At 43.1% G+C, this 21,416-nt stretch overlaps 2 protein-coding genes across 2 annotated transcripts in view; both read right to left on the bottom strand.

Moving 5' to 3' along the window:
• Positions 1 to 3,286: 3,286 nt before the first annotated feature.
• On the bottom strand, positions 3,287 to 18,715 carry neto2a (neuropilin (NRP) and tolloid (TLL)-like 2a; the record flags this gene model as incomplete). Its single annotated transcript, XM_079293967.1, has 10 exons — positions 18,506 to 18,715; positions 15,101 to 15,157; positions 14,723 to 14,866; positions 11,943 to 12,191; positions 11,500 to 11,547; positions 10,868 to 10,995; positions 8,190 to 8,418; positions 5,072 to 5,185; positions 4,779 to 4,909; positions 3,287 to 4,012 (listed from the first exon to the last, which is right to left on the bottom strand). The coding sequence occupies exons 1-10, from the start codon at positions 18,513 to 18,515 to the stop codon at positions 3,287 to 3,289; spliced, it is 1,836 nt and encodes a 611-aa protein (XP_079150093.1). The 5' UTR covers positions 18,516 to 18,715.
• Positions 18,716 to 19,550: 835 nt separating this feature from the next.
• LOC306790360 (T-cell immunomodulatory protein-like) overlaps positions 19,551 to 21,416 on the bottom strand; it is a gene marked incomplete at its 5' end in the record, with an annotated part of 72,827 nt that continues 70,961 nt past the window's right edge. Inside the window, one exon of the mRNA XM_079286559.1 lies at positions 19,551 to 21,321. Within this exon, the coding sequence (XP_079142685.1) occupies positions 21,262 to 21,321 (60 nt within the window). The 3' untranslated portion in view covers positions 19,551 to 21,261. The remainder of the gene's footprint in view (positions 21,322 to 21,416) is intronic.

The following is a 21,416-nucleotide window of genomic DNA, read 5'->3' as shown; positions in this document are numbered from 1 at the left end:
AAGAGAAGGAGCCGGTGGAAAATGTTTTACTCGCCTCGTGTCTCAGTTTCCGGAAAGTTAGACGCTCCGCGTGTACGCTGCTGCCTCCCGGCTGCAGGTGTGATGAATGACTGCTAATTTACCTACCGCCACACAGACTTCAGCTCGTGTCTCAAAAATAATATCACCAATCGGCTCAACGTAAGTAAATACATCGAGAAAGTATTTGATCCCAATTAATGTTCTTGCAGATTAATAATGTTTTTTCATGTTTCCTTTAAGGTTTTTAACTAAGTTTAAATACTCGAGAGTCAATGCCACTACAACTTTTGCAGATGTTTTTATAAAAAATATTCAATCGCACGTTGCAAGATCTGCCGAATTAATATCATTAAAATTACCATCCTCTCGAAATTGTAATGTTTGTATCAATGTATTTCAACACGTATTTTTAGTTGTTGTTCCAGCATGGATACAATTATCTCGGAGTTCATTTTGAATTTAAAAAGAAAATCCAGAACAAGGAAGGCACTCTTACAGAAACCAAAACCAAAAGAGGAATGGGGTTGCCAAAATGTCAGCCATATTATAGGTCTAGTCAGGACGATGACCTACTGGCTAAAAAAACCCCTCTATATGACAGAAACACTTTTAGTGACAATTTGTTTTTAATATGCAGGTCATCAACTTTGTTGAACACAATAATCCATCAAATCTCAACTCCCAAAAAAACAGACTTCCAGTGACTTTATGCTTTGGTGAGATCCTCACACTTAAGGAGAAATATCAAATATATGAGAAACTGCCTCAGAAGACTTGTTAAACAACTATGGACCACTTGAAATCAGCTTTGCAGGAAACATTATCGTTAGCCAGCCACTACCTTCACACCACATAAAGCGTGGTGTGCAATAACAATTCTGCCTCCTTGGCCATGGGGAATTTAGCTGAGAGTTGGATGGCTGTGATGCTTTTTGAATGGTTTTGTTGTGTGCATGTGGGGCTGTAAAACAGCTGTTAAGTTGAATACCCTCAGGTGTGCTCTGCGCACCTGCTCCTGTTAGTGCTTAGGTGTCGGGGAAATGATGTAATGCGTTTGTTCTGTATTGTATTCCACTCTTTTTTTTTTCTTTATTATGAAATGCAGATTGAGTTTGTGAAAGATCACTGAATAACAAGAATATGGTAAACGGTTTATTCGCATGTTATCTTGACCAGATTAACATTCATTTATTTACGTTACTTACTTCACAAAACACTAGGCCAACTCATAACTCATTACACCTCAAAATGACACATTCTTAATATTTCCAATCAATACGCATGAAGTTTTACGGGGTCTCCAAATAAATATAAATTCGATTTTGGATTAAGTTCATGAATTCAAACTAGCAATGCCTGACTTATAATAAGTCAACGTTAAGATGTCTCCACTTCTAACTAGTCCTAACTGATTAAGGATACTTTTCATCAATCAAATAAAGATTTTTTTTCAAACATTTTTAAGCTGATGTTCTGACTGGACAAGTTTTGAGTTATATCGTTTGACAAATCTTATGTATAACTGACTAATGGGAAAGTATTTAAAGTTAAGCTATTATCTATCTGACTCATTCAAATGCTGTTCATCTTAATATTGTATAGAAAAGCAGAGTTTCATGTCCAGACTGTTGATTGGAGAGCAGTTTGTCTGCAGGTGACTATCATCCCAGCATAATATATTATAATATATTGGACCAAATCATCAGAGCCGGATCCAGTTTCTGAAGGTCACATATTTTGAAAGGGTGCTTTGATCATTAGACAGGACAAAATGCATCATGCCAGCAAAGGAAAGGGTGAGTGGAATATGAGAGTATAAGTGAGTGACCGAAAAATAACAATATAAACCCGTTTTCATCGTGCAGTCAAGACGATCAGCACCATCTCTACGCATTTTGTTTATTGATATTTGAGGCAGAACTGATCATATTGCAACAGCTGGAATGAATCATGCTTACATTGGGAACATCTAACCCTAAACTACATCTTGAGGTGTACAATGCTTAAAGCATCTTTGATGCAAATAGGCTACTTCTTTTCTATCTGCGTGTCAGTGTGTGTCTTACCTTGCTGCCACATCTCCAGCCTAGTGGTGGTGCCATTTCCATCTTTCTTGGTTAAAGTGAACAGAAAAGCTCACACAGGGAGGTGAGTAAGCTCTCATTTAATTCAACAGAATGAAATTATACAACCAGTGGGTTAAAATCATAAATGAGTCCCGTATAGGCTACATCTCCGTCTCATCAGGGTAACAGGTTGTGCTTGTTTTTACACACTCAGTTCATGGGGACAATGAGAAGGTACATGTTCTCCTGGTAAGGGTGGGGTTTGGGAGGGTTTCTATTTTGATTCAGTCAGAGTCTCACAACCAAACATTTCCTGTTCCATAAACGATCACTCACAGCCTGAATGTCCATATGCTATGAAGCTCAACGAGCAGAAATAGACTTTTTTTCTCTACTTCTTACCAAAATAAGACCGAGTCTCTTCATGTGCTCTTCCTGAGGAGAGACTGAACAGAGCGTACCCTCTGTGTATGTGTGAGGTAATCATGAAAACCACAGAATTATTATAGTAATATCACATCTTTAACATCATATTTCTGATCATCAACAACAGCAACTCCACCCTCATCAACACCATATTTCATGGACAAGTCATCTTCATAAAATCATCTGAGCAAAAAGATTAAAGAGTTAAAAGCCAAGCATCATCATGAGGCTGGATATATACTGGTTTTAACAGTACAGTACACTGACAAAAATAAAGAGTCAAATTATTAGAAGACGCACTTTATATCATATATCTGTGCATGTCAGGTGAATAAATGTAGAAAGTCAGTCCAGGGCATTTCTCCATCTTATTCTCTCCTTGTTTCTGAGCAGTTACCTTGTCTTCTAGGCTCCCAAAGAGAGAGAAGTCTGGGTCTGCATGCGAGAACCCTCTTCTTATGTGTTTTATGAAAAGGAGAGATTAAAAGAGTGTCAGACTGGAGGAGAGACTAGATGTCTCCACCCTCCCTTCGCTCAGTATCCTGAAGAATAGAACCAACAGTCCAGTTTTATCCCCTTTTTGATTCTTGGTTCGTATCTGCCAATTTCCCAAACTATCAGACCAGACTTTGAGTGCAATACTTTTAATACTGCTTTGAAAGCAAAGGCAGAAGAGGAGTGATCAATTTAAGATTATTGTGACTCTCCTGTCTACTCTTCTCTCCTGACATGAAATATGAGCTCTCTCTGGGTTCCCTTTCTCCGGTCACCATCTAGAAGTCCATGGACATGGAGCGCTGCTGTGGGTCAACCATGGTGGTACTGTTACGAGCGCTGTTTCCACGGACACTGAGGGTTCCGCAGGCTCCTGCCATCCCCCCGCCGATACCTCCAGTGATGCCACTAGGCCCCGCCATGCCCACTCCTCCCACCATACCCAGTCCCCCCGTTATCCCCACCGCTCCTCCGATCCCTCCTCCTGCAATCCCTGACGCTCCTCCTCCTCCTCCCATTGCGCCACCCATGGCTCCTCCTCCCACCCCTCCTCCTCCTCCTCCTCCACGGCCGTAGATTTCACACGGGATTTCCTCTGTGACGCGGTCCTCGATGACCTGCTGGTCGCAGTCGTGAGTCTGTGCGTGCTGCTTGTAGCCGTAGCAGCTCTTCTTGTAGCTGGCGGTGGAGTTGAAAGTCTTCATGGGCGGCGGCTTGGAGAAGTCGTGGTAGGACAGCTCCATGGAGCTCAGGGTGGTGCGGCTGTGCTTCATACTGCCGCAGCCCGTAGCCACCGAGGCCTGCGAGCCGCAGTGGTGCTCGTGGACACAGCGGGACATGGTGGAGGAGCGCCGCAGCTTTTGGAAGCTGTCCAGCTCCTCAGACAGGTCAGCTAAATCTGACGATATCTCCTTGTCACGTAGAGAGAAGAGCTCGTAGTGGGGAGGGTCGAAGACCTCCTGGAAGCCCGCCTTGTTGAAGACACCGGGCCGGCGAGCTACGACCTTGAAAAGAAGAAGATCCATTCAGACAGTTCAATTGTAGTGGTTAGAAGGCCACTAGTTCACACAACACGTTCACAGTAAACCTGTGGGTAACGGTGTGAATTCAAACAAAAACACCTGCTTCGGTTTAGGCAACAAAACCACTTGGTTAAGAGAAAATATCATGGCTGGGCTTAAAATACCGACGCAAACTTAGTAAAACCTAAAATACAAAATTAATATGAAAAGCATGTCACTAAAGTAACTTAGAAATATCTCAGAATACTTTGAGACACAAACACCGGCCTCCTTGTTGAAAGTCCTTTGTTTGAAATGCACAATACTTGTTTGCGCATTATTTACACACATTTAAAACATGAGCTGCTCGGTGTCAAAAAAGCCAGAGGTCCTTTCTAGAGTCACCATTTTGCCCAATATTCAGCAGTCATACATGGAGAAGTCCACTACAAAGGAACACCAATTGTTCTTACAGAGAAGTCTCAATAGATGAGCAATAAATGTGTTTTTCACAAACTTGACTAAGAAGAGATGAGGCGGGTTAACAGTGGTTAAACCAAAAAATGAAATCACCTTTAACTCTACGATATACTGCAGTTATATTTGATGTGGCGTGTAATGGTGTAAAATCTACGGGTGGATTTTGTCTTTCTTCCCCGTCTCCAGAGCAACTATCGTGGCCCCACGTCGTCTAGAATCCCACCATCGCGTTCAGTTATGTGTCTTCTTTCCTGCTCGACAAAAAGTCAACCACAAAAGGATGAGCTACCTTTTTCCTTGGCTGCTTCATCTGGACCAGGATGGAGATGATGAGAAGAACCAGAACTATGCCTGATGAGACACCAATGACGGTGCCGTGGGTCTTAGTGATCTGATGAAAAAGCCCCTGAGATTGCTTCTCTGGAGTGGGAAGGGGAGAGGAGAGGAAAGAATAAGAAAAAGAAATACAAATATATGTTAAAAAAAAAAAATGGAACAGCAACCCTGAAAACCTGCAAGAATAAATCCCAATTAACCATAATAACCTCAATTAGTAAAAGCTGACAAAAAGAGGTTGATCACCTTTGCAGTGGTTCTCATCCCACGGGTACACACAGTTCTGAACTCCATTGCACACCAGGGAGTTGTTTATGCACATGTTGCTGTGGCAGAAGAATGAATTGCCTGAACAGGGCGCTGCAGGCAAAAGATAATACAGAGAGATAATATAATTCAGAAAACAACAGGAAAACAGTTGTTTAACTGTGAAAAGGACGGGAAGCTATTTTGATAATAAAACAACAAACAACAATAAAAGATTGATAAATTGGCTGTAGAAATCTGTTGAAGCGTGTAATAAAAGACTAGAGAGGTCTAACAAAGAGTCCATGCATCATCATTTCCTGCAGACACAACATCAGGGGGCAATGAGGGGAGGAGATGGCAGCGTCACCGCACTGCAGCCTTAACGGCAAAGGAGTTTGAGAAACAGGAAAGGGGGGGGGAGGGGAGTGGCAAAACTGGGAGTAGGCAGAGGAGAAACATGGAAAAGAGGAGAAGCTGAAAAGAACGGCAGGTGGTGGTAGAAATGGCTTCATGTGGTGTAAGTGGTCAGGCTACAGTGCCGTGAGACTTCCCACATTAAAGTGACCGTCTGCGATGGCAGAGACAGAGATGACTGGTAATTGATGCTGGCTGCTGGGCTCCAGAGATCGATGCACTGCCAGTCAGGAGGAAGAGCTGCACGGCTCAGAGCAGATGTCTGGGTTTTGCGATAGACAGTCTGGGGCTGGAGATGCGGAAGTCGGTTGAAAAGCTGTGACATAATATTTCTTGTGTTCTGTAGTTTTCCCCCCATTAGACCCGAGGATGTGTAGCAGGCCGGCACAACGTTTACTATTGATCATTAACACTGTGTTGTGGTTGTTTTGCTGCTTTGGTATCTTGAGGGAAAAAGAAGAATCAAACACGGATCTCCCATTTAACAGGTGAAAGTGTATTGAAACTATCAACTGAGCCACCGGCCATGTTTATTAGTTTGAAGACTATCTTTATTTACCTTGAACGCAAAGCTTTATTAGTCCTGGAGATGAACTGGACTGGTGTGATGTCTATCTTAAGTCTAATGCTTTGTTCGGTCAAAAAGACAACATCTTTGTCAAACCATCTCCGGAGTGTCTTTTTGATGCATTCTGTAGAATCACATTTCCACTATGTGGAACTAAAACAGCATTTTATGATCAAATTGTTTTGCTATTTTGCCTTTGCCAGGTGTTGACAACAACAAAATTCCAATTTGAGACATATGACTAATGAGTATTTTTCTCTCCATTTTTTCCATCTCTTCAATTGAGTCAAGTCCAGCCAATTTTACTGATATAGCTCAAAATCCTCAATCACAAATTTCACAAACTCCACCCCAAAAACCCTTAACAGGGAAAAAAAACAAAAGAAATCTCAGACAAGAGGGATCTCTCTTCCAGGAGCGGCAGACATGCAGTAAATGGTGGGTGTGAAAGTGGATCGAAATAACATGAAAATATAGTGCGTAGTGTGTAATATAGTGCGTGTGTTGTGACGGAGCGTCCACCCCATCTATCTCCCAGTGAGCCTGTAGATGGGGTCACTCCCCTGACATGGGATCACTTCCAAATCCATTATAAGTGTCCCGCCTTCAAAATGTAGCATCTCACAGGGTGTCAACAACGCTTCACCCACTCACCCCTACACACACACACACACACACACGCACGCACGCACGCACACAGCGAGTGAGTATTCAGGAAAGTCTTACGGTAATACATCTGCTTTACATGTCAGAGGGGGCTCTGTTGGAAGATTACTGCACATTAAGCGACGATGGAGTGCAGAATGCAAAACTCATCTTGTTCTCTGAGTGACAAAGATGAATGGTTCCCTCTGACCTCCAAGTCGACTCTCAGCCAGTCGCTGACTCTGACCAAATAAAGTTTGGGAGGTACTCAAGAGACTTCAGACTTCCCGGAGATGAACTGTGTGATCAGAATTAACGAGGATCCAAATGGTCTTAAGGACTCGGAGTAAAAAAACCAACCCCTGCTGAATATAGAAGGCCATTAAATTCTGACTGCAATGGTTATGGGTTTGCTGAAAACAACATTAGCATTCGCCCAGGGTTTGGAAAGTGTGCAGGAGAATGTGACAATTAATATCTGAGACTATTCAGGCATTTCATGAAAATATTACGGTGCGCCAACAGAAAAACTGTTTCCTGCAATTCCTGCTACTTTATGTGAAACCTTGAACAGCATCTGTTAGAAAGTTTCTTGTCCTTCAGAAATGATGGCGCTTAATGCATAATTACTTCCAGTAGAGCCATTAACCCGACTCAGCTTTTCTTTTCACCAAAACAGATACATTCCTGTGGTAAATGGCCTATAATAGGGACAGTATCATGCTGCGACATGCGTATCAAAAATGATTTGATGCTTTCAGTAATTAAAAAATGCTGGAGTAAATAATTAGTTTTCTCATATCTATGCTCCAAACATGGCCCAGTGTAATTAGCTTCCCATGCTGAAAGGACACTTGACACACCGTGTCCGTTCGTGACTACTGACGCAGACGGAATGCAGGACCTCGTGAATCAACTGTTCTTGGGTCTGTTTTCTGTGTGTGGGTGGATAAAGTCGTGGCTGTTGCAGTAAAGTGGTGGCATATGGTGCTTTTGGTCCATTACAGAGAGTTACACAGTCACAAGGGGCAAAGTAAACTGGAACAGAGCTTTTTTTAGTGAGATTAGTGAGCTCTATTCTTTTGAATTGCACACAATTCAGACCAAAACCGCAACAAGGACATGGAATCGGATCTACCTCTATCACAAGACCTATCATCTTGCTTCGTCACAATGTCATATGTTGAACGAGATACAGGCCAAACAGATAAACAAAGAGTTCAAAATCAATACGTTTAACACCAAAGAGGCACTCAGGCTATGTCGATCTTCCTGTTGTTGTGGTTGTATTAAATTAAGAAAGAGCTACAGAGAGCCACAAAGAGAAGATACTGAAGTGCTAAGCAATAGCATAGCATCAAAACGGTAACATATAATGAATGAAAATGATACAAGGCGTAAGAATGACACAATTCAACAGATATGGTGGAACAAGATGGGAAAACAGGGTCAAGGCTGAGGTATGTGGTCAAGAAGAGTGTTACTCACGGTCAACAAATGAGGTGAAGAGCATGCGGAATCTGCTGAGGCGGCTCTTCTCATCAGCCCACATTCGCACTACTCCCACGCCGTTATCCAGCATCACATCATTGGCCACGGTGCTGCAGAACTTGGCCTTGAGGTTCTCGATGGCGCTGCTGCCATCGTACACGGCCACGAAGTTCTTCTTGCACTCATTGGAGTGTTCCATCTGGTACTCCATGAAGCGCAGGTAGATCTGCAGATAGACGGGAGATGCAAATGAATGAACTCCACAGCAATCCTTGCTTGTTAGCGGTCGAACCATAGCCAGCAGCTGCACTCTTTATGAACGCAAATACGTGGAAAATATTACATTAAATCAGTAAAGCAAATTGACTTACTAAATTTAAAAACACAGATCAGGAAGATAATGGAAAAGATCAAAGCAGAACCCTGTGGTAGACTGGAGACCTGCCCACCTCTTCACCAGAGCATGCTGGGATAGAAACAGGATAAACAGCTTCGAAGATGCATTAATGGACAATGGAATCAAATCAAACAAATCTAATCCAAGTTGTGAGGCAGGCACACACACCATTCATACACCAATAACTTGCTACTTAGAAAAGTCTGTCTTTGAAAATAATTGTGACGGTGCTGCTCTGTCTCCCACACCCTCCTCTCTTCTCTGAGATGTGTCTCCAGTCAGAGAATGCTCCTGGGACTGGAGGCTAGTGAGCTGAACCTGCACCTCCTCCGAACACGAGAGAGTCTGGCCTCAGACTGAAAAGACGTGCTTATAAAGTACTACTCTCATGCGATATTCTACTGACTTAAGATTTGATGGAAATATCAAAGAACTGACAAAAGTACACCAGTGTGTCCTCCAAATCCAGGAAAAAGGCCCTTCCTCACAGGTGTAACTAATAATGTTAACGATAAGCCACTTCAGGTAGCGAGCATGTTCAATAGGAACTGGCTGATTTTTTTTTTTAAAGTGTTGTTGTTAACTGTGCTTTTGTTACTGTCAAAATGTCTTTTGTGAAAATTGAGATACAACTTGTGTTTGTGCACGTGTCCTGTGTTTGAATAGACCTTTCTCACAGCGGACATTTTTTTGTCAGAGCAGGAGAAGCACAGCTGTTGCTAATGACATTAAAGATGACTGTTCTATTGTGTCCCAGTAAGACCTGAGTGTGACAGTGAGACTGCATGCACAATAAATGACAAGACCCCGAAACCGACGCAGCCAAATGTAATTTAGCCATCGTTAAAGTTATGATTTACACCTGTGCTTTTCCTACTGAGGCATGTCTAACTGTCTTTGTTTATCAGGCCAACGACAGAGCATGTGTGTGAGTCATGCGTGAACATTTACATGCGTATAACACTACATATGGGTGTAAAATGTGTAAAGGTAATTGCTTACAGTACTCCGTGACAGTATATTGTGTAATTTGTGACTGTACATCTGCTGTTTTCATTCGATGTGCATGAATTTGTGTGTGCATGTGTGTCATATACGGTATTGTTGTGGCAAGTGAGTAGTATAGGAGCGTGCTGATGACTCATTTAGTCATGAGGCAGAAGCAGAGCAGCAGTGAATCAAAGCTAGGCAGTTTATGGTTGTAATTTCAATGGGGTTTCAGATACCCACTCATAAATATCAGGATTTATGAGAACACATCACTGGGCTTTCACTCTTGGCTTGAAAATGTACTTATGAATCTCCAGGGCTACATTTTCTCAACACAATCTGCCTGCATTGCTTTTTCCCATGCTGCCTCTTTGTGTATTTGCACTGTTCATTCCCATTATGTGTTAAATTACAATCACAACAGTGACATGGCCACTGGGAGGCTTTGTTCTCAGTGACTGGAGAACACAGCTGTATGCTGTATGCATTCATAGAGTATGTGATAATAAGAATAGGAATTCTCCATTGAAACACGCACTGACAAACTGAAAAGGAATGATAATGGGAACATGGAGAACAGTGTCATGGTGAAGTGCTGGTGCAACTCTACAAACTGCTGAACGAGCTGTTCTTCAGAGCATCTCCCCAATTCAACTCTATTTATATCAGACTTCATGGTTCATTTCTCAATGATTTCTCATCAGATTTCTTATTTCGGGTGACTATTTATATCTGGGATAGACTGCATGTGTCACCAGCTAGATGATATTTTGTATCACTTGTGGCCCATAGCTTTGAACAAAAAGCAACTCCATGCAGGTTTTCACCATTCATACTGATTACAATAATTACAAAACATCAGCAATGTGACCGAAATAAGCATTCAGCTTTAGAATGCACTCAGAGGGATGTGCAACAACACATGTCAGGGTCTACCAGGGTAGTGAAATGGTAGAAAATAACTGAGATAACTGAGTGTTAGATGATTCAGATGTAAAACAAATATCCCTCAAAGATGAGATGAATACAATTAAATACTTTAATATATCGGGAGTTCTCAGTGTGTTTTAGTAATTTACATCATAACTACTTTGAGTATGTTAAGGAGTGCGTTTGTGAGCTATTTTGTACTTTGAATTTAAGTCAGCCAAAGAGTCATAGACCAGGCCGTGGGTTGGTCTCTATTTCAAAATGGAGAATTCTCAGAGTACCAAACATGGGTTGAAGGAGAGGATAGAAGCAACACATGCCGGTATTCCTGATGACTAATACGGTCCTTTGTACTGACCTTGGACTGAGGAGGAGCCCTGATGGTCCAGATACAGTCCAGAGCATCACCAGGCTTCACTTTCTCTTCATCCTCCACCTGACTGGAGCGAATAATCCCATCCCATCCACCGGTTTCAAACTGACAGTCTGTACAAGGACGGAGGAAATAAGAGAAAGAGAGATGTAAAGGACGGGGAAGGTGAGAAAGGGGTCACACGGAAGCACATGAGAGAAGTAAGACAGAAAAAAGAAGAGTGGGGAAACAGAGAGAGGGAGAAGAAAGAGCAGAAGATCAAGGGGAAGGATGAGAAGAGGAGCATGACAGACAGGGACAGACGAAGGATTTTATTGAAAGAAGGAAAGGATTTAAGGTGGAAATGAAGGGAGCACAGCGGATTAGGACAATAAGAGGACAGAGGAACAAAGGCAGAAAGATCAGGATGAAACGTGAGTGTGTGTGTTCCTTCATGTGTTTTAATGTGTCCATGTATGTACGTCCTCTCACTTGTTGTACAATTGTGTGCTTGTCAAGGTACATTTGCACGTTCAGCATTGACGTCGGAGGCAGAGATCGCCTCCGGTAAGCTTCTGAGCGAAAAGAGCTCTTCAAATAGGATCGAACACAAATCGGCGAACGACTGAAGAGCTTACCTGGGATGGGATTCAGCAGTCCGCCCACGTGCAGATGGAAATCAGGGTCTGAAATTATAAGATTCGGGAGGCACATTACTCTCACACAAGATAAGATCCCATTAAGCCGAGCCAGATGAAGCAGAGAGGGGTCTCTTTGAAGCTAATATCTGTCGCCTGATGGCAGACACTGATTTCTAGGCATATTGGGTTTAGATTCAGGAGGTTCTGATGTCTGCTGTAGGGCAAGAGAAGGAAAGGAAAGAAGGCTATGATATTGTTGGAGATGGGTGGATTCTTACCTATATTTTGGGGGACTTTGTAAAAACAAATGAACCAGATTCCGTTCTTTACATATATGACCCAAAACCTTTGATGCAGACAGAAATCAGCTTGAAGAATCTGAGATTGCACTGTGGAATTACAGTACATTAGCTGCCAATATACAATTTGGGTGTCCCTACCTGCAATGAAGGTGTACTTAATGCGGAAGCCCAGGCCTTCCAGCTCCTCGTCGCTGGTGAACTTGATCCACATGAAACGTCCCGTCGATGTAACCAGGCCCGGGTTCTTTCCCCCACAGAGGCGATCGATGAGCAGCGAGAACCCAAATGGCCCATCGCGGATTTCGATGTGATCGAAGCGGCACTCGAATGATGGCTCGATGTAGTAATTCTTATCAAAAGCTAGCTGAATCCTTTGTCTAGGAAGAGCTTTGGCAAACAAGGGAGTGGGGAGAGAAAGGAAACAAAGGGGCTAAATCCACCACAGGAATAAAATTAAATGTTGCTTTTGCAGGACAAAGAAAAATCTGGATGGTATTTGAATGCATAAAGTAGAGTCAAATATGAGTTCATCTGGATTTTGAAGCTGAGCACTCGGGCTATTACGTCTAACCTTTTAACCCCTCAGCCGACTGTGTGGAGAGAAAACTTTTTTAGAAGACTTAGGCAAAGGGTACAATAGGTAAGCAAAGCCCCTTTTCAAACATGGAATTCATGACATTGCTGATCTTATCCATCTGTTAAAATGATGGCCTTTTGTCATTTAGACACAGCTGACTTTTACTGTATGTAAATGTTCCCCACAGCTTTAATCAGCCATTCATTATGGAGCAACATTTTTGGCACCTGGAGCACGAGAGGAAGCATGCAGCGCTAAAGAACAGCACTGATTTAAAAAGGTATTAATATAAAGGAAGGAGAGTTGTTTGTCCTCTCACTGGCTGCCTCACTGACCATTGTGAGCACAGGGGACGCTCGCCCCACTTACATGTACTTCACATGTTCAGCGTGTTGGATAAACCAAATGAAGTAGCTGCTCCGCCTTAACTTCCTAGCAAGATTCTGTCTCGATGCTCTCCCTAAACAGCGCATCAAAAAATCTGATTAACATCGATGTTTGACCTATAATTGAATCACCCTGACTGTATTTATACTTTGGTTTTGTGCTTTCCAATTGTAGTTGACAGCATTATAAGCACATCTCTGCATCTATCAACTTTGCATGCATAACGCATGAGAGAGCAGAACAAGATTAACACTGTCATTTTCTTTACATTTAACATAAACACAAAGGTACATATTCACATATGCACGCATCAGCAGCAGCATTCACTATGCACACAAGCATACACAAACATACACAGTCTGATATGTCAGCACTGCTATCTCTGAGTGAGGGAATCCAAAACATTGCAACCACAGCAGGAACTGCAGTTCACAAGTTCACCTGTCATGCAAATCCACAGAATGTCTACGTAGTGCATGTCCAGAGCTCTTCAATACCATGACCCCCACACACAGAGGAAGTGTTTATCAAGGGCAATTCATGCCTGCCTTGGGGGATGAATACTACGATATAAAGATGCTGAGGACGGGGCTCTGAATCATCTCTGGCATGGAGAAGCCAAGCATGCCCCGCTAGAGGGGGGAAAAGAGGGCAGTACATGTGTATGTTACAGTGTGCGACTGGATTTTGTCTCTGTTCTTGTCTTTGAATTTGAGCCAGAGTGTTCTACCTTTCTGCTTGAGCGGGCAGCTTGTACGTCTGCACTTCCTGCTATCAGTGTGTTCATTCCCTGGTGCGCTGAGTCTCATTCTCTGTATAGTACACACACACACACACACACACACACACACACACACACACACACACACACACACACACACACACACACACACACACACACACACACACACACACACACACACACACACACACACACACACACACACACACACACACACACACACACACACACACACACACACACGATCTATTGAGCTGATGAACCGGGGGACATGACATAATCAATGAGTCTTACAAACCACTAATTATGAGTGCCAAACGTGAGCATCTCTCTGTCTCTGAGAGGCAGAATAAAAGGCTGAATATGAACATGACTATGAATATAGTCATTCAGACCAAGTAATGGCAAATGATAGGTTCCGTCTGTCGCCCTGCAGACCCACTGCGATGTGCTCCTGCACACACCAGTAGCCTGGGATGGAGTCAGGTTTTATTCATCAACAACAGGTCTGGGCTTGATCTGTCCACAGGGGGAGCCCTTGAGCCATGTGTGAAATCTCTCCTCCACCACTGCAAGCCAGTACCACACACATCTCACCAAAAGGTGGACTTTAACTTCACGGACCGTACATCAATTTAGTGTGAAAACCAATCAACCAATATGCCAGACCTTATCTCCTATAGCTGCTAATGATGCTACTTCATTATGTCTCCCGCGCGGCATGCCACCAGATCACTGATGGATGTGGTATTTCTGGTAAACACTAAAGCGTTGACAAGGGAGCCGGCAATTCAGCTATTTGCCACCGAAGCTCAGCTTTGTAGCAGATGTTCGTCTGTTTTATGTTTCATTCAATAGCGGAGTCTGCTGGCACAGCCTGCCAATAGAGATGAACGCAGCACTACACTGATTCGGCCAAAAGTCAGGGGCTACCCACAATGCGCCACTCGCCATCATTTTCAAAGGGTTATATCTGTGGGGGTGAAACAAACTCAGGATGGCTCATTTGAAAAATGTCAAGCTGATTGCCCGCCAGCGAAGGAACAGAAAATCCGATAGGGGCGAGGTTATATGAAACAATGTCAGTCAGACTAATGACATTCACTGAAGAAGGCAATATGCTGAAAGGCGGGAAACTGTGTCAGCTGTTATGACGACAACAGCCATCGAGCAGAAGATGAAGTGCTCAAATGAAAAAGGAGCCTGCTTTACCTTCCAGAATATAAACACACTCCTTGTTGGGCGGGTAGGTGTTGGGGTAGTTTGGCGACGTGAACACCCCGCCATTGATGTTGCGGACCCACGTGCCACAGTCGTTCTGGTTGGGGCTCTGGCCGCCATGTTCGCTTGGGGAGTCTTGAAGCAGAAAGGGTTATTGAGTCAGGGGATCAATGAGGGAACGATTGGAAGGCAGGGAGAGTGGAGAGAGGGTCGGCGGGCGCCAGAAAAAAAAAGGGAAAAGGCAAGCAGGGAATAAAGAGGGAGGAATGGCAGGACAGAATTAAGTCCTATGATTCAAGTGGAGATAATGCCCCTTATTCGGGAGAGACAACATTCGTGAAACAGAGGAATATTTGAGCTGTGGCTTACCTTTAGTTCTCTGTGCCAGAGCGAAACCCTCTTCTATTAGAAAGAAGAGTATCCACACTGCAAAACAGAGATATAACACATTAGTCACAGGTGATATAATACTGCATTTATATCCTCATGTTCAGAAACGAGAACATGAGAATCCATTCAACAGCCACAGAAAATGTATGCGTGTGATCGGCTGCAATATTGATTTCACCTGGCCGTGACGAATAACAAGTTCAATATACATTTTATATTTTCAACTGAATCCCTGGTTGAATTGGTACATTTCAAAAATGTATTGCTGAGGAAATGAGGAGAGCTGTGAGGGAAAACATAATTCATCATATCAATTCATGATATCATTATATCACTGTCAAAATATTTCGAGGATAATTAATATAGTCTCATATTATGGTTGCTTTAACATAATATGTAGTTGCTGGGGAACTGCAGAGACACTTGCACTAGTGGTAGGTTAGTCATTGCTGTCAGAATGAGCACATGCACAAGCAGTACTACCACTATAGATACAGCAGGATTATTGGAGGTAGTCAAATAAGTAATAGAACAGAAAGTGTGCAGAGGGAATTGGCTCTCCGTAATAGCAGTAATAGCAGTAATAGCGGGAGCAGCAAGAAGTAGCTCATTAAAGATAGTTTTAAACCATCAACTCTCATCCAAACCACAAGACTCCAACCTGCTAATCTGCGGCCTCTAGGCACCAGAAACATGACGCATTAGCAGAAAAAACAGGATTACAGGCTCCAAGGCTTACGGCACCGATGAAGGGACCCGCTCACATCGAATTAGATCGCGAGCCTGGCACGTTGCATAATGGCACACAGGAAGGAGGGATGGAGGGGGGTCTAATGAAGAAGAATGCATGGTTAACATAACATAAGCAGTGAACACAACCGCACCAATGAGCAGGCATGTTCGAATGGACTCGTTTTGAAATGCACACGCATGTGCGGCCCCCCAGGCCCCGGGTTCCTCATTACTTGCTTCTCCATTGTCTCGCAATGAAGTATCCTCGGTGGGAGGATGAACGACCACAGGCACATTTAGAGAGCAGACCACCCAAACAAACTCAAGAACCAATAGACGCTGTAGGGTCTCACTGAAGCTTTTTTATTTGTTTGTTTTGTTTTTACATTATAAGCCAGTCATTAAATCATGTAGACAGCGAAGACACTGTACACTGCTGCGGCCCTCAACGAAGCTAGGAATCTTGTCATCCTTTCAAATGCTTTAACAAGCAACGCTTATTTTACCTGTAAGAGTTATACACTGAGTAAGAGCTGCCTCGAGCTGCAGTCGAAGAAAATGTGTATCAAGCATATCAATATTTAATCACCTTATTTGGCAAAAGTTGCATAATTAATGCAGGCATTTGTAACATATTTTGTAATATGAATAAATCACAAGCGAAATAGAGTTGCAGACATTGTCACACCAAGATAACAGCTTGTGAACGTTTATAAGAATGGATGATGAATGATAAGTTATTGACAAAGAACGTCAATGAACAGGCTTTCCAAAAAGCATCCCTCTTAATATCTGTTGCCCCCCCCCCCCCCCCATGTCGATACACTGTATATCCTGTAGGTTGCAGCTGAATTCCTTAAAATAAATATTCCCGACATTTAAATGCTTCATCGCATCCCACTGAAAGCAGTTTTAGCTGACCTCTGGTCATTTAACAGGAGGGGGACATTTGCCATGGGGTCAACCCCACGATTCTAGGTCACGTCATTTCATTTTTACATCACTTCTCCTTACAAGCCAGATTGAGGCTGTAATGTGGTTTTTCCACCTCTCGAAAAAAAACCAGCCTTCTGTAACACAGGACTAAAGGACTGTGATGATATCATAGGGTCCAACGTTAAGATACTAAAGATAAAGCTTCATATTCCAGGTCCATAGAAACATGACTTTATTTTTCGTCGGTCGACATGCTTTGTTACAGCTCAAATTAAGAATGAGCCATTGTGGTTTGTGACAGATCGGCTACACCTGTGGCCACTTAAGCTAATTAGGCTATCATTAGGCCGAACGGTGCACATATGAATAGTTAGGCAAACTATCTAGTTCGCCTAAAGAGTGGGCTAGGTAACGGCCCACGAACACACACTTTACACCCCACGGCTAGTTACTGCAGTAAACTGTCCACACCAGGCAAAGACAACGCTTCACTGAACTCAAGAGGTGTTGCAGTCGTGTTCTGCAACTGGCGCGTGCCTCAGGTGTTGATCGCGCGAGACAGCGGCTGGAGCCGGACAGCATGCGATACGCGCGCACACGACACCGTCTGGCTCAGAATTTGGGAGGAGAAATAATTCATTGTTGTAGGACCACAGTTGCGAGCCGTTTGAAGTGGTGTGAGCCGCTGTGCATTTTATTCATAATTAAATTTTAAAGAAAATATTCGAAGAGACATGATGGCACCTATTTGCAGTAAACAGCTGCAAACGCGCTTCACATTTCTGAGGCCAGTATTGTGACAGACACGATGTTTTTGTCAGTGAGATAACGTTAGATGAACACGGTCAAACTGTCCGCTGATGGGGAGCACTCAATGCAGGTGGACTTCAGATAGTATTTGACCGTCGCTGTCCATTTCTATCATGAATCACAAATAATCTGATCGCACCCACGTAGGCTGTACGGACAGAGACACACCTCGCAGTGCCCAAACTGCTAAACCTCTCTGGTCCTGGTCCCCTTTTTACATTACGCTGAAATGACCCAGCGTACCGGACCATGAGAATGAAGGATCCTTTTTTCTTCTTCTTTATTTAATGACCTGTTCAAAACTAACATGCGACGTTTAGGAACCATTTGTTGTTTGGCTATTTTAGTTGATTTTCATACTGTTCAAACCAACCAGACGAACCGGTCTGGCTTTTGCTGAATCTTAGAAAATTGGAAGCCGACCAACAGACGCTGGAACTTGAATTGGGCAGTCAGTGTTTATTGGCATGTCAATCAGTGGGGTGGGCAATAAAAAAGAAGACTTAAACAGGCACGAGAGGGCAAGTTGATACCATAAAGACCAATACAATAGACAGAAAGAGAGGTGTAGCAAAGAGCGGTGGGAGATTAGTCAGTTTGTATTTATTTACCTGTTAATTAGCGTTCTCATTATCAAAGAAATACATTTAAAGTTGAGTAAATCTAAATCTGTTCTGAAACTGAGCCATAGTGAGCATTTTTATAATTTCATGCCCTAATTGCTCTGGACGTGTTGAAATCCACATCACCTGCAAACAAAACATCCTCCGTGCAAAAAAAAAGGGGAAACGGTAAAGCGGTAGATACATTTAATTCAAGCTTAAAACAAACTGTCGATTCTCTCTGCCCAGTGCACCGGACCTTGACGCGCATCGCGGATTCTCGAGCGGCTCGTGTCCAACTCACCTCTGTGCATTTCCTCTCACGGTGTGATTCCAAACCCAAAAGCACCTTTCAATAAAAACGCACTCCTTTTATGTCCATTTTAGGGGTCCACGGGGCTCTTCACGAAATCCAACTTTTCTCCGACAACCGTAAATCCATTGCGCAGAGCCACGCGCCAAGGAGGGAAGCAGCACCAGGCTCCTCTTCGGTCGGCGGGTCCCGCTGCGTTTGGCTGGAGGATGAACGTTGCTGCGAGCCTCTCAGCTGGGCATCGTCACCGCGAATGCAGCTTCTTCAGGCGGGACTACCGTGGAGATGTCATGTGGAGGATGGACTGATCCAGGCGGGCTGACGCGCTCTAGGAGAGGCAGGTATCCAAAAGACGCATATGGATGGGTGGTGTATGGAGAGACAGAGAGGGAGAGAGATATGGAGGAAGAGTACGGAGGAGGAAGAGTACGGAGGAGGAAGAGGAGGAGAGTCCGTCGCTGTCTGCTCTCCGTCCGTGTCTGAACTAAGAAATGCTGCTGAACGAGGCTCATTTAAGCCGTGGGCGCTGCTTATATCAATGAGTGGCTTGTCACGAGCATATAGTCAAAGTGCACACAGTGAAGAAATCCCGTTTCCGGTCCTTTCTTTCAAAGTAATCCACACTGCCAAACTTGTTGCAACAAAAAAGTGAATTCTAGAAATAATGCAGGCACTCAAAGAAAGATGAAAACATATATGGCACACAAAGTAAATCATAACAGTTTTTAACGAAACTGTTATGATTTACTTTGTCTTGTCGTAAGTTAATTATTCGGAGATGTACTGTCTAACTAGGGTTTGTTGATGTTCCTTTGGAAAATGCACAGGTTGCAAATCAATACATTTGCATCATGCATAAAGGCAAGTTAAGTTTATTTGTATAGCACATCTCAACAACAAGGTAATTCAAAGTGCTTCACATAAAACCATTAAAAGCATCAAAACATAAGGCAAAAGAATAAAGGGAAATGCTGGATAATTTGGCTTTTATTAAAATAAAACAAAGTACAACAAATATTTTGTCCATGAAGTGCTATCCGCCCACTGTTTGTAGCCAAGTTTTGTGATGAATCAAGGCCTCACACAGGCTGCAATATAAACCAGCATCTATGCACTACACCAAAGGTGTGGCTGTCAAATGTAATGTAATCAATATATGTGGACACTGTTTCATCTCTCTTTTTGGGTTCATTTATATGAAATATTGTATTCTTAACGAGCAGATGATCCCTAAATGCTCCGATTATAATAAGACGATATATATGTTCAACAACACTCTCTGTATGGTTTTGAAGTTTTAGTTCTGAAGGTGGAATTTAAAGACAAAACTCTTCTGTGCAACTCAACGCTAGCTTTTTTTCTTTGTTTGTTTCTATGCTTTTGTTTTTGAAGCTCAATCATCTCGTTTCCGGTTTAGTTCTGTCTCTCTCTGTCCAGCCTAACACAGCGTGTACCCTGCTCCTTGCTTCAAGTCTCTCTCTCTCTCTCGCTCTCTCTCTCTCTCTCTCAGCAAACACACACACTGGAAGCTATTGACAGTCAATACCGTATGTATTGATTCCCCCCCACCCCCGTGTGCTTTGCATCACTTGTGATCAGCTTAAAGCCTTCCAAACTCTCATCTGCCATGCAGGGAAGGTTTACTCTCACCATGCATTATTTAGCAGGGCGGGTCCTGAAGTGGGGCTGTCGAAAGTAAGCATACAGAGTTAATTTAAGCAGGAAAACCTTTATTTCCAACCTCAGTAAGTAAACACATTTAGTAGCTTGAACATTCATTTGTAAAACAAATCGCCAAAAGGAAATAAATTACAACCCGCAATTAATGATTCGTTTAAAAGTGCAAACCGCTTGGAAAGGCATGAGCTCATTCTAGTGAAATAAATATCTGAACACACTAAAGCGCTTCGCCGGAAATGAAAACCCCGTCTGGAGTGAACTGTGCCTTATTCAGCAGTTCAAAATGTGACCGGTTGTGGAGACTATTTGCTGAGCCTCCATGCAGGAGCATTAGAAATTAGCGGGATGCAACACAGAAACTCATTTTTCTTTTTCCTTTTGATACGATCAACTGACAAAAAGACAAATTTGCACTCAGCAGACCAGAAGGCAATTCATCATGTTTCGGTGAGATTGGTAGCAGAGCGATGTTCCACAGAATCACAAAGCTCCGTGTGTCCGTATCGTGTTCACTTTGCAACCAGTTGCTGCTGCGGTTGCAAAGGCTGAGATTGATATCACAGAAGACAGTTTAATTTCACAGCTCATAAAATCTGAAGAATTTCTTAACTATATCTCAATAAAAGGAAAAAGACAGACACGGATTTCAAGTAACATTACACATTTTAAACACTCGGTGCCAAAGGTGCTTCCCTTCCAGTGAATAAACAAACAGCTTACAATATTGGAGTCAATTGTCGGACGTTTCAACAGAAATCTGTGTCATATTTTCAAAATGATCCTCGAACAAACACCACGGATCATCATGCTACAGCCGGTCCAAAGAAATCCCTGCTTTATCTCCATGAGGATTTGTTGGAGCTCCTGTACGTCTAACACCGGAATGAATACATTAAATGGAACATTAATATTTCACATCTGACTGAAGGACTGAGAAATATCAAAAATAAACGTTTTGGATCCGTTTATTGGCCCTTGAAACGAGACAGAGAAAATGTGTGTGTGACGGGGGAAGGACGGTGAGACGTAGGCGGAGAGATGACGATCTCCCATGATGCAGTTCTCCTTCACATGGCATCGAAATGGAAGCGGTGGGCTTCCTGCCTCTTCTCCCGGTCGTCCGCTTTCTGAACACACACATAGAGAAACAAACACAGTCAAGAGTTTGTGGTCTAACACTTCATTCAGAAAAGATCTCCTCTTCTTGATTTAGCTGCGTCAC

The sequence above is a fragment of the Melanostigma gelatinosum genome (assembly GCF_949748355.1).
Source record: "Melanostigma gelatinosum genome assembly, chromosome: 2".
In the NCBI taxonomy this organism is placed as follows: domain Eukaryota; kingdom Metazoa; phylum Chordata; class Actinopteri; order Perciformes; family Zoarcidae; genus Melanostigma; species Melanostigma gelatinosum.
The sequence above is the reverse complement of the archived record's forward strand: the minus strand, read 5'-3'. Positions and strand labels throughout refer to the sequence as shown.